General features: G+C 45.6%; 2 protein-coding genes across 2 annotated transcripts; one reads left to right on the top strand and one right to left on the bottom strand.

Moving 5' to 3' along the window:
• The first annotated feature begins 244 nt into the window (after window positions 1-244).
• LOC119295494 (elongation factor P-like) lies at window positions 245-4,637 on the top strand. The gene is made up of 7 exons (XM_037573929.1): window positions 245-478; window positions 556-633; window positions 1,602-1,708; window positions 2,239-2,316; window positions 3,635-3,736; window positions 3,854-3,932; window positions 4,340-4,637. The coding sequence occupies exons 1-7, from the start codon at window positions 331-333 to the stop codon at window positions 4,456-4,458; spliced, it is 711 nt and encodes a 236-aa protein (XP_037429826.1). The 5' UTR covers window positions 245-330; the 3' UTR covers window positions 4,459-4,637.
• LOC119292594 (protein TOC75, chloroplastic-like) lies at window positions 4,562-8,457 on the bottom strand. The gene is made up of 7 exons (XM_037571381.1): window positions 7,456-8,457; window positions 6,857-7,078; window positions 6,602-6,709; window positions 6,212-6,406; window positions 5,683-5,931; window positions 5,135-5,390; window positions 4,562-5,048 (listed from the first exon to the last, which is right to left on the bottom strand). Exons 1-7 carry the CDS (start codon window positions 8,455-8,457, stop codon window positions 4,696-4,698), a joined length of 2,385 nt encoding a protein of 794 aa, XP_037427278.1. The 3' UTR covers window positions 4,562-4,695.
• Between the last annotated feature and the right edge of the window lie 4,491 nt (window positions 8,458-12,948).

The following is a 12,948-nucleotide window of genomic DNA, read 5'->3' on the forward strand; positions in this document are numbered from 1 at the left end:
ATCACACACTCCACCATCTTTCTCCAAAAACTTTTTTGATTTTTGAATTTATTTAGTATTTTTAACAAAAAAAAAATTCACTCCCGGCTCATGTGAACCAGGAGCCCAAATGCCCCTCTCTAGTAGAGATTTCAAATTTCGTGCCATCCCAAATGGAGTGTTTCCCCTGTGACAAGTGGGTCCCACAATGTCAGGAAGAGGGAGGCTTGTGGCCTGCGGCGGGACACAGGCAAAGTGAGTCAGGATCCCAGCGGCGTCATCCTCTTCCTTATCACCATCACTCAGGCTGAGTTAGCGGCGCGCCCAAGGAAGAAACGGAGAACGAAAACAATGGCCGCCCTCCGCCACCTCGCCGGCGCCACCCACAACCACCGCATCGCGGCCAACTCCTCCTCCCTCTTCGACCTCCAGCGGCCGCCTTCCTGCCTCGCCGCGGCGCGACCCCTCAGCCTCGCGCCCCTCCGCTCCCGCTTCACCCGTGAGTGACCCTCTCTCCTCTCTCCTCGACCTAAGCTTTCTTTTTAGTAGGAGATATCATAGTGTGTTCCGCTTCAGGGCTTTACGCGCTGTCCAGCAACGACATCAAGGTGGGGTTCAACCTGGAGGTGGACGGCGCGCCGTGGAAGATTCTTGGTAACACCCAAAATCACATTCCTCTACATATGGTTGGTTCTGGGTGGATATGCTAGTGAACGTAGTTTCTCTTCTTTCACCTGAAGGCCCCATTGCATAATCTGAGAAATTCAGTGAACGTACCTCCTCTTTGCTCAGCCCAACGGTTAGTTATTTGTTTTATTATAGTTCCAAACTGTGTAAGCAGGGTCAATTTGGCACTTCGACATATTCCTGTGTTTGTCTTAAAAAAAACATATTCCTGTGTTATCACTCAGTAGCATTTTCCCAGAATATCTGTGGAAGTTCTTGTTTTATACTCCCTCCGTTCCATATTGCTCGTCGCTGATTTAGTACAACTTTGTACTAAATCAGCGACAAGTAATATGGAACGGAGGGAGTAGTTTTAAGGGCCATGCAGAGGCCGGGGGTATGACCGCCTTTTCGAGTTTTTTTTTTTGTTTTTAGGAGAACGTATTCACTTATGTTAGTTTAATCTAAAATTTCCGTAAATAATTCACTGCTACATGTCCTTATTTTCCCTTCTGGAGCATGTGTCACCCACTCACCTCTCAATGCACCCTCAGTGCTAGCTATGTTTCTTCAAATCTCTGTAGCGAAATGGTACAGATACTGAACCCTTGTGAACTGAGCTTTAAAGTTTCAGTTAAGTGCTTAACTCAAGCAAAATTATAACTACAAGGGTCCAGCTAAAGATAATTCTCTACGCATGGAAAGCAAAGGCTGAAAGGCCGTCCATTTAGCAAACATATATTATAAAATTGTTCTATATTTCGTACCAGGGGTGCGTGGAAGCTAGCTATCCATGTGCCAGAACCATGAGTTGGTTGTGAGATCTTATGGGTTTCAGCTCTAGCCTACCCCAACTTGTTTGGGACCAAAGGCTTTATTGTTGTTGTTGTTCTATATTTCGTACAATCAATGTGAGAAGCATCTATATGAACTTTTTCCCCTCCATGCAACAACAGAGTTTCTCCATGTCAAACCTGGAAAAGGTGCCGCTTTTGTGAGGACAAAAATGCGCAATTATATCACTGGCAACACAGTTGAGAAAACCTTTCGAGCTGGAAGTACGGTAATCTGAGCAGAAACTCGCTTTTCAGAATCTGATGCTGCATTTAGCAATTCCATTTTTACATCTGTAATTCTGTATTTGTACTCATTAGTTAATCAAACTAGATGATAACCCGCGCGTTGCTTTGGGGATTGGTTGACATATTTTTAGTGAAATTTAAAATAGAAATAATATATTGTATTTAATTATTATATAATTGTAAATATATAGAGAATATAAGTAGCATTTCTCATGCATGTTAAGAGAGAGGATTGGTGTAATTGATGAGGTGGCATGTGTGGTGAGTTGGGATGTGTGCATGTTGAGAGAGAATATAAACTACCATTTACCATGCATGTTCAGAGAAAGAATGAGTGGCGTGATGAGGTGGCATGTGTGCATGTTGAGAGAATTGAGTAGTGGGGATCAACTATTTAGGTATATAGGATACTGACTTATCTCATCACTTCATCAGTTATGGAATTATTACACTTATCATTTATATCGCAGCGCATTGTAGTTACACATTTACCACTTTCTTACACTTTCAGATCCAGGAAGCTTCTATTTCAAAGGAAACCAAACAATTCACCTACAAGGATGGCTCCCAGTTTGTGTTCATGGATTTGGTACGTACATCTATTTGACTCAAATATGTCATGACAATTTTGTTTCTCGATTCTGTTTGTTTTGACGCTAGGGGCTGGAATAACCGGTTACCTGGAACTCGGTTATTTTTCACCCAAAATCAATCAAACAAACTTTGATCAAAATTTGTTGAATTCGAATAAATTTTATCCAGCACTGGCTGGTATTTTTTCTTCTACCGGGGTGGCCAAAAGAACAAGTAACTGGTCTATTAACAGAAATTCCAACCGGAATTCAGAACCTTGGTCACAACACAATTACCTGCCACCTGCCTATATGTTTCATACGTCTACCTCATTGCACATGCTGTAAGTGATGAGGTAATTTCGGACAGTTAGGAAGCTAGAGTAAGCCAGTAACTACAGGAGTTTATGTGATGTGGATAACTATGTACTGAGTTATGCACAGATTGCTGAAGAAAAAAATGTAGACATGTGGCACTATTATTAGATGATGATGAAGTTGCATGATAAGGAATTATGAGCCAAATTAAGGCGAACTCTCCAAATTTATCATATTTTGATGAAATTATGAGCCAGACTTTTCACAGATGTTTCGATCCAATAATGCAATTCTGGTCTAAGGATGGCAGTTTTAAGCATAGGTTTTGATATCCGGTATCTGAGACGCATGGGAAGGGTATGGATACAGTATCTTTGTCCATAGGTAACCCAATCATGGAGGTTATGGGTATAATTTCTTGCCCATGGGTTGCCCACCGCCCATCCGATTAACATTTTAATGATTAAGTAAAAAAATTGATTTCATATTACATGTGGGTCATCAGAGATATATCACATATATAATTATAAACCCTACCCCCGTCATCATAATATGTTGTTGGTATTGTATACATAGTTGTTGAGCTTATTTGCTATGTTTGAGTTGTTATTTGTGCATGCTGAGAAGAACCCGTGGGTAGCCAATGGCAAGGATATCTATCGGGTATGGGCATGATTGTCTAACAATGGAAATATTCATGGGCGGGTGACAAGCACTACCGTGGGCATGGGGGATGGGTATCTTCATGGGTGGGCTATCCATTGCCATCATTCTCCTTCCAAAAAAAATGATCCAATTTCATTGAAGTGGAGCCTGAAATCCCACTCGTCACACACTAGCTAAAATCAAACTTAACAAGTAGAAACCAGTTTGAAATGAGGTGTCCTTTGTGTGCAGACAACCTCAAATACAGAATAAACGATCTGTTATTTTCAACCAATCATCATCGCTTATTAGCGATCGGTATTGTGCATTCTTCAAGTGTGCAACTGTTCTCATCATAATTTACCTTTCCAGACGTCCTTTGAAGAGAGCCGCTTAAACGAGTCAGATGTTGGCGACAGGCAGAAGTGGTTGAAAGAAGGAATGGACTGCACTTTGTTATACTGGAATGGACGGGTATTTCCTATTATGTGCTATTACCTTCTCGGTCTTTTCGATACTGTGCTAGTTAATTTTACTGTATATCCGTGCACACTACATACTGTTGGACACTGACGGTATTAAATTTTGCAGATCATTGATTTTGATCTTCCCATCACTGTTAGGCTGACCGTAACCGAGGCTGATCCAGGGCAAGGTGACAGTGCACAAGGTACAGAGAGTGCTCTATCTTGCAGATCTAACCTGCTGCACCTGTTCTAAGAGTTTATTAGCAGTATCATACAACGACAAGTAATCCCATTGTGTCTGAGGCATCTTTTGCACTCAGGCGAGCACATCATTTGGTAGCGGCCGCTTGTCTAAACATTGACGTTTCTTTTCGAGTGAAGAATTCTCAACAGCCTTTTATGTTCATGTTATTGGTTAATCGCCAAGATCTTGGACAATATCTCTCCTAGTATGGTTTCCTGTTTTTTCAACTTTAGAAGAGACCTCTTGCTTCTATCTTATAGAATGAAGGATGAGCTTGCATCCTCTCTCAGATACTGGCTTGATCAGATTGATGATCCCTAGAGCTGGTTAACGTCATCTGAATTATTTCCTTACCTTGTTTCGCAGGAGGAACAAAGCCTGCAACTCTGGAAACAGGAGCTGTTGTCAATGTGCCGTCTTTCGTTGATGTAGGCGATGATGTTCTAATTGACTCGAGAACCGGGCAGTATATGAGCCGGGCATAGAGTGGAAGTGGATACCAGATGAGATGCCAACAGTGAAGAGCTAGTTTTCTTGTCCCCCAATTTTTGGTTTAATTATCCGTTCAAAAGTTCACAACATTGTCTCTTTTTTTCGCATTTATCATACTGGGACCATCTACACCGGGCATGAAATTCTATGGAAAATTTCTGAACTGGGCCCCTTTCTCCTTCAGCTGACAATGTGTAGTCTTAACATGGAATGTACAGTGCAGGAATACCTTAGCAGCTAACAAACGGTGAATGTGGAAGCAAAGTACACGTTGGAAAATGTATATGTGGCCTGAGCTGGGGCGGTTGCGCGGAGGGCCGGTCATCCGTCCAGTCTAGAACCTGTCGCCGTATCTGAAGAAGACGGATCCCGTGCCGGCGTTGTGGTCGACGGCGTACTCCGCCCTGAGCGGGCCAAGCCGGACGCCCACGCCTTACGACGATCCCTGGCCGGCGCGGCGGAAGAACTCTGTAGGGTTCCCCTTGACGTCCTTGGAGCTCCCGAGGTCGGTGCCATGCTCGGCAAAAGCGTACACGTGCGTGTTCTTCATCACGGGGACAGGGATGCGCACCTCCGTCGCGACCTGCATACATAGTACACGGTTAACAGCAGCGTCGGAAATGCTCTGGTCCAAGTCGAAACCGAACAGAAACAGATTCAGCAGCTGACCTCGAGAAGGTTCCTGCAGGCGCCGAGCTCGCCCATGCCGTAGCCCCCCTGACCGAGTGAGGCCCTCCGAGCGCGAACGCGTCGTAGCTCGGCAGGTCCCCCACGCACCCTGCGTAGCGGCCATGGGCGACGAGCACGGCCGGCGGCGGCTTCCCGGCTCCCTTCTCTTGCTTGTTAGGTTCACGAACTTCGTGACCGTCAGCTGGTGGCGGTTGAAGAACGGGTTCCTGCTCCCGATGCCCAGGCCCTGGTCCACCTGCGACACAAGAGGATTTACTTGGTTGGTTCACCATTGGAGAACTTATTTACAGGACCTGCATTTTACTCCTACAGAACATTTTTTTTTCCTACAAAACTTTGGGAGTAAATTAACTGCATTTCTTCTTGCCAAACCTGACGATGAACTGCCTTCTATAGAATAATGCACTTTTCTAGGACAATAAAAAAACAATGGTTTTATTTATGAAACTACTCCAAAGCTAGCTCTTTGAATCATATGCGAAAACGGAAAGTCTTAAGAATTTACTCATTAACCACTTCAACCATACCTGGAAGATGCATCTGTCGCCGATGGTCTCGCCGTTGACGAACTCCGTGTTATCCCGGGTCACATTGGCCTGAAGAAACGCCATCCTGTCCACACCGGTGCCGCTGAACGTCGTAGGGGGGCCGTCCATGCCAAGGGCACCGGTGGCCGTCGTCCGAAGCCCATGTGTGCACACATCATTGCTCTCATCACGCGTTGTGATCTCCTCCAACACGAGGCCATAAGTGAACTTGCTCTGCTTTGTGAGGTTCTGCAAATCCAGTATCGGTTTTATTTTAATTCGTTAACTTACACACATTGGATATGATTCATGAAAAGGATTAATTTGAGTGTTCATGGAGATATAAGTATGCGAAAGGAGGTACACAATTGACGTATATATCTTGCTAATGATTTAGTTCAATAACATGTAATACATTGTATGATATACACAATTGATGCTATCGAACTAAATGGAAATAATTATTGGTCAATTAAGTGTTGGAATGTTCTACATTTCAAAACTGAGGGGGTACTGCATTTATGCAAACCTCTGTTATGTTAGCTTTGATTCCAACTCTGTCGACCCAGATGGGTGGAGCATCGTCCATGTTGGGGCCGGCTACAAAGACAGGGCTGAGTTTCTTGGTGTTGAAGCAACTGGCTTTGAAGATACGGTTCCTGCTCCGGTCCTCCACACCGTCCAAGTAAGGATGTGTGTACTCGAGCTTGAATGAAACATCATCCTAACAACCAACCAAACAAAAACATGGATATATAAGCTTAAATACATCTCCAGATGTGTGGATATATGCCTCTCTCCTAAGCAAAATTCCTCTCACACCAACCAAGTGAATGCTTCTAAAAATAATCAAGAGCAGCACACAGCAAAACTGAAAACACACTCACTGATCATACAAAATCATCCATTGCCAACTCACCTGAGGGTTGAGCAGGTTGCTCGATGAGAAAGAACCAGTGAGAGATCGGTTCAGGCCACCGATGTTGCGGTGCTCAAAGGTCACACCTCCTCCAGGTTGAATGGATGCCTGAAACTCAGATATAAAATGCATAAGGTTCAGCAACAGGACTTAAACTACAATGATGGACATCTGAAGTATGAACTTGCTCAGTGATTTTCAGACAGATTTTAACAAGATACTGTAAAAAAGATTACAAGTATGTAGACACATTACAAGAGTTGGTCGTCCCTGATCCCCTGGTACAAAGTTCCACACTGTCTCCACGTCGGCTGATTTGGGATCTTGTTCTTTGAGCTTGATTTCAACAATTACGCCCCCTTCTTTTGTGTCATCAGGTCGTGGATTCACCTCTATGTTGGAGAATAGTCCGAGCGCATTTATGTTCTTCAGAGCTTGTTTCCCTGCCCCAATGTTAAAGATATGACCTGGTCGAAGCTGTAACGGCAGATCAACAGAGACAGGTCAAATCCTCAAATCCAAGAAAAAAAGGTTTGTAGTACTGCTTTGCACTGTCTTGGCGTTTTTCTGAATGTGTGTTCAACGACATTGCGATCGAAACAAAAACACATAGTAGTAATTTTGTCAAGCAAAGAAACACATCTTATCCTTCTGTTCTTTTTAGAGCAGTCTTATATTCAAAATTATAGGACTGCTCGAAAAGAACAGAAGGATCAGATGGTGTTTCTAAATTGGTCTGGGACTTGACATGAATTGTGGAAAGTTGATGGTTATGGTGATTAATAACAAGATTATCCTAACTATCATGCTGTTTGTTTGTTTCATGTAGTACATGGTGTTTCCAGTACATATACCTGCTGGGGCAGCTCCCTGTCAATTACAGGGAGCTGGGTGTTCCCCTGGACGACATTGCCGAGCTTGTCTTGGAACTGGTACTCCACCCCGGTTACCTCCCCCTCGACGACCTCGCACAAAACCTCGCCGGCGTCAAGATTCCCAAAATTGATCACCTGAGCGCACACGAACCCCTCGTCGTGGTACCACCTCTGGACGCAGTCCCTGATCCTCTGCAGCAGCCTGGCGCTCACCCGTCCCTGCTTCCTCACCATCTCCACCACCTCTCCGCGCACGGGCTCCGGCAGGATGCACGCCTTGGCCCGCCCGAGGCGCTGCTGATACGCCCTCTCATGCCTCCGCCGGAGCGCGATCTTCTCCCTCTCCGTCATGTCATCGTCCTCGACCTCGTGGACCTGCGCCGGCAATAGGCCGCCAACGTTGACGCAGCTGAACCACTTCGCCGGGGGCCAGAGGGTCTCGGCGTAGGAGACGGTTAGGCCGAGGGTGCCGTCGGGCTGGGGCCTGACCGCCTCCACGCTGACGCCCTCGAACATGCCGCACGAGGACAGCGCCTCGAGCTCCCCGAGCAGCTGCGACCGGGTATACACCTCGCCGGGCCGCAGCGCCGCCCCCTCGAACAGGGGATCGTCGGGCCCCGTGACGCGCGCGCCCCCGCCGCCGAGCGCGCGGCGGTCGAGGAACCTGACGTCGGAGACCTTGTACCTCTTGGCCCCTTGCAGCCTCGCGAACGGCACCGTCGTCCTGGCCCCGAACTCGTGCGCGTCCCAGTCCCTCGACGGCGGCTTCTCCTCCGCGGCGTGCGCCGCGCCGGCGTTGAAGAGCCACGATAGGAGGCCTCCGAAGCCGCGGCCACCATCTTGGGCGCCTCCGCTGCCGGGATAAGGAAGACCGGTGCTGCCCGAATTGGCGGAGATGGTGGACGCGAGGGCCGCGTTGCGGGGGCTCTCGGAGCGGGACTTTGGTTTGGAGGACGATATGGCTACGGCGGTGAACCCCATTGCGCTGTGATCAGGGTTTTCGTCGGAAAAGTGGGTTTACGGAGCAAGAGGTGGTCATGGATAAGGAGACACCGTGGTCTTCTCGCTTTATATATATACACGCTTTATTGGCTATTAATTACGTATTTTTTATAGTCTGCATGTAAGATTTTGTCAAAGTCAAACTTTATAAAGTTTAACTAACTTCATAAAAAAATATTAACATCTCGAGTGAATTGCAAGAAACCACCACATTTGGGGCTTATCTTGCAGAAAATAACATGGTCGCTAATCATTTGCAAAATCCACCGCGGATTCAGTAACAGTGTTGCAGATTGCACTGAACAAGTGATTTCGCGCGGTTGAGGGCGTTTCCGACAGGTGGGGCCCAATATGCGTGACGTGGCGTAACGGACGCGGTGACGGCGCCGTTTGTGCTTAAGACAGACGCGGTCGGGTCGGCAGAGACAGACCGCCCGCGCCCGACCAGATCTCGCTCGCTCTCCTCTCTGCTCCCACGCTCGCTCGCTCCCCTCTCCGGTCGCCGTCGGCCGCGTCCACTGTCACACCCAATATGCGACCCTATCCAAAAGGAACTCGAAGGTCCCACCAAGGATAGACCCGCATATTGAAACGCTTTTGCAAGGTGGATATCATTACATCAGCATTACATAATAGATGGGGATACATACATAGGGCATACAATGCCACTCGAATACAACATCACAATACATAAGAGCATCATTCGACTACGGATGAAACACAAACAGAAACTCAAACGACATCCACCCTGCTAGCCCAGGCTGCCGGCCTGGAACCTATCCCTGATCGAAGAAGCAGAAGAAGAACTCAACGCAAACAAGCATCGCTCTCGCGTCATGATCATCGATTAACCTGTACCTGCAACTGTTGTTGTAGTAATCTGTGAGCCACGAGGACTCAGCAATTCCATTACCATGGGTATCAAGACTAGCAAAGCTTAAAGGGAAAGGAAGGAGTAAAGTGGTGAGGCTGCAGCAGCGACTAAGTATGATATGGTGGCTAACATACGCAAATAAGAGCGAGAAGAGAGCAAGCGGAACGGTCGTGAAGCTAGCAATGATCAAGAAGTGATCCTGAACTCCTACTTACATCAATCATAACCCAAAACCGTGTTCACTTCCCGGACTCCGCCGAGAAGAGACCATCACGGCTACACACGCGGTTGATGCGTTTTAATTCGGATCTGGTGTCAAGTTATCTACAACCGGACATTAACAAATTCCCATCTTCCTATAACCGCAGGCACGGCTTTCGAAAGATTATACCCTGCAGGGGTGTCCCAACTTAGCCCATGATAAGCTCTCGTGATCAACGAAGGATATACCTTCTTCCAGGAAGACCCGATCAGACTCGGAATCCCGGTTTACAAGACATTTCGACAATGGTAAAACAAGACCAGCAAGACCGCCCGATGCGCCGACAATCCCGATAGGAGCTGCACATATCTCGTTCTCAGGGCAACACCGGATGAGCAATCCGTACAACTAAAACCAGACCTCAAGTTTCCATGAGGGGGCGCTGCAAAGGGCTCTAGTTCGGACCAACACTTAGACAAGCACTGGCCCGGGAGGGCTGAAATAAAGATGACCCTCGAGAGAGCGACTCCCAAGGGAAAAGTAGGTGGTGGTGAGGCAAATGGTAAAACCAATATTGGGCCTTGCTGGAGGAGTTTTATTCAAAGCGAACTGTCAAGGGGGTCCCATAAATCACCCAACCGCGTAAGGAATGCAAAATCCGGGAACATAACACTGGTATGGCGGAAACTAGGCGGCAAGAGTGGAACAAAACACCAGGCATATGGCCGAGCCTTTCACCCTTTACCAAGTATATAGATGCATTAATAATATAAGAGATATTGTGATATCCCAACCAAAATCCTGTCCACCATGGAGCAATCTTCAACTTCACCTGCAACTAGCAACGCTATAAGAGGGCTGAGCAAAGCGGTAACATAGCCAAGCAATGATTTGCTAGAAAAGGTGTCAAAGGTTAGAGGTTCATGGCAATATGGGAGGCTTGAAGAGCAATTGATAGGTAGCGCAGCAAAGCGATAGAACGAAGCAACTAGCATAGCAATGATAGTAGTGAGATCCAGGGTAGCGGTCATCTTGCCTAAAATCCCGCTAGAAAGAAGAACTAGTCCATGAAGAAGACGAACGGATGAAGCCACGAAGACGAACCAAGCGTAGACGAACGAATCCTCACGATCGCAACGAAACAGGAACTAACAAGAAGAAGCACACAACATAGTAAACACACCACACATATACAAGACATGATGCACAACAAGCATGATGCATGATAAATCTAGATGAGGCTACTCATGGCAAGAGATGATGCAAACAAGAGCAACACATCAAGGCAAGTTTGAATGAGGCCGGGAACAACATATAACAATTCCGGTAAGTCCTCATATGCAAATTTCGAAGTTCGTCCAGATCTGAATAAACCTTATGTTCAAGTTGTTAAACAGCAAGTTAAGATGCACAAAGATGATCTACATGAGATTTTAGTCAAGTTACATATAAAGTTCATTTAGTTCGGAGCTACGGCCTAGAAGATATGAGCAAAACAAGTTAAACATGTCATTGATGCAAAATGCATACAAACATCAAGCAAACACTCCAAAACAAGGATGCAACATGATAATATGAAACTACTGCAAAATCAAGCAAGTTTCATATAGAGCACACTCAAAACGGAGCAACGGTTCAACACACACATGAAACAAGTTTAAAGTACAAGCTGTCCAAAACAGCAACTAGGCATATTGCAAGCATCAAAACAATATGCTACAACATCTCAACATAAAAACAAAAGGCATGAATATGATGTACAGGTAAAGCATAACAAAACATGAACACTGTGCTATCTCCAGAAATCACTAGAACATGCTCAAACACACATCACAAGATTGCAAATAATAACAATTCAGACTTTGCAGAAAATAACATCAGGTTGCAATGTTTAGAGCTATCAAACAACATGTTACAGGAACTTATCATGGCAAATAAAGGCATGGCATGAAACTACTAAAAGCATAGAACAAAAGTCCCTTACTGACCATCAGCCAAAAAGGAACAGAAAATATGATGGCACCCATGTAAACATGGCAAGTTATATTACAGATTCATACATGGCAGAAACAGAATTATGAAGGCATGTTGATGAGCTTGTAACACTCACCACAGAGCAATACATGGCATGGTAAGGCAACCAACAGTAAGAAAACATGTTTGTGAAGCTAAGCATGGCAAGAGCAAGTTCATAGGGTGCAAGGAACACTAACAACAATCATGGCAACAACTGAACTTAATGCTAACAGGCTGACAACAACATTATATGGCAACTTTGGAGCAAGATATGAACAAGCTACAGCAGGCTATAAATGCAAACAGGGGCATGGATGGATAGAGCATAACATGTAGAACAAAACATATTTAGTGAACATCTCCAGATTATGCATAGAATGACTTGTAGCAGCAGGTTTACATAGCATCACGAAATAACAGATTCAGCCTAGCAAAACAGTAACAGCAAATACCCTACTAAACAAGCTTGATTCACTCACCACAAGTCATTGCATGACAAGATAAGCATAGCATCAGCAAGAAGACATGTTTATAAAACAAACCAAGACAAGAACAAGTTCATAGCATGCAAGGATCAACTACAACAACCTTGGCAAAATTGAATAACATGTAAACAATCTGCCAGGAAACATTTTGTAGCAAAAGTAGAACACGAAAATGACATGCTAGACTACTCCATAATTGCAACCAGGGGCATGAATGGATATAGCATAACCATATGTTCAAAACACCCTTACTGAAGTATCTCAAAATATGCATGGATCTCTCTGTAGCATCATGTTTACATGGCATCAAAATAACAGCAGAACAGGGACTAAAATCAGCAATATCACGAAGCCTAGTTTGCATGCTTGTGATAGTCACCACATTGATCACAAAAATACATGATAAGCACCTCTGTAAAGAAGACATATCATAGATCAAAACACATGTAGACATCAACCTCATAGGATGCACACATCAATCATGGCAAAAATGACAAATGAGCAAGTTCTGTTAACAGACAACAGACAATATCATGAAGCACTCTTGCAACGATGATTCAGGCATCAAGATGAGCTCAAATGAATATGATGCAATGGAATGAAATGAAGTACTCATTGAGACGAACAATTTGACATATTACACACACAAAACGGAGCTACGGATGCAGAGATACGATGCGATGAACAAGGCATGATTATGCAAAATATTTTAGGACTTGGGCAAAAACAGAGGGGGGAAGTCAACCTCCAGATCCAGATCGAGGCGGAGCTGAGCTCGCCGGAGATGGACGCCGGAGAGGAGGGAGACCATGGCCGGAGGTCGGGGACGGAGGGGTCGGGCTAACCGGGCCGGATCCGGCGTGGCGGCGGCGGAGGAAGGCGGCGCCAGCGGC

The sequence above is a fragment of the Triticum dicoccoides genome, chromosome 4B, assembly GCF_002162155.2.
Source record: "Triticum dicoccoides isolate Atlit2015 ecotype Zavitan chromosome 4B, WEW_v2.0, whole genome shotgun sequence".
Lineage (NCBI taxonomy): Eukaryota > Viridiplantae > Streptophyta > Magnoliopsida > Poales > Poaceae > Triticum > Triticum dicoccoides.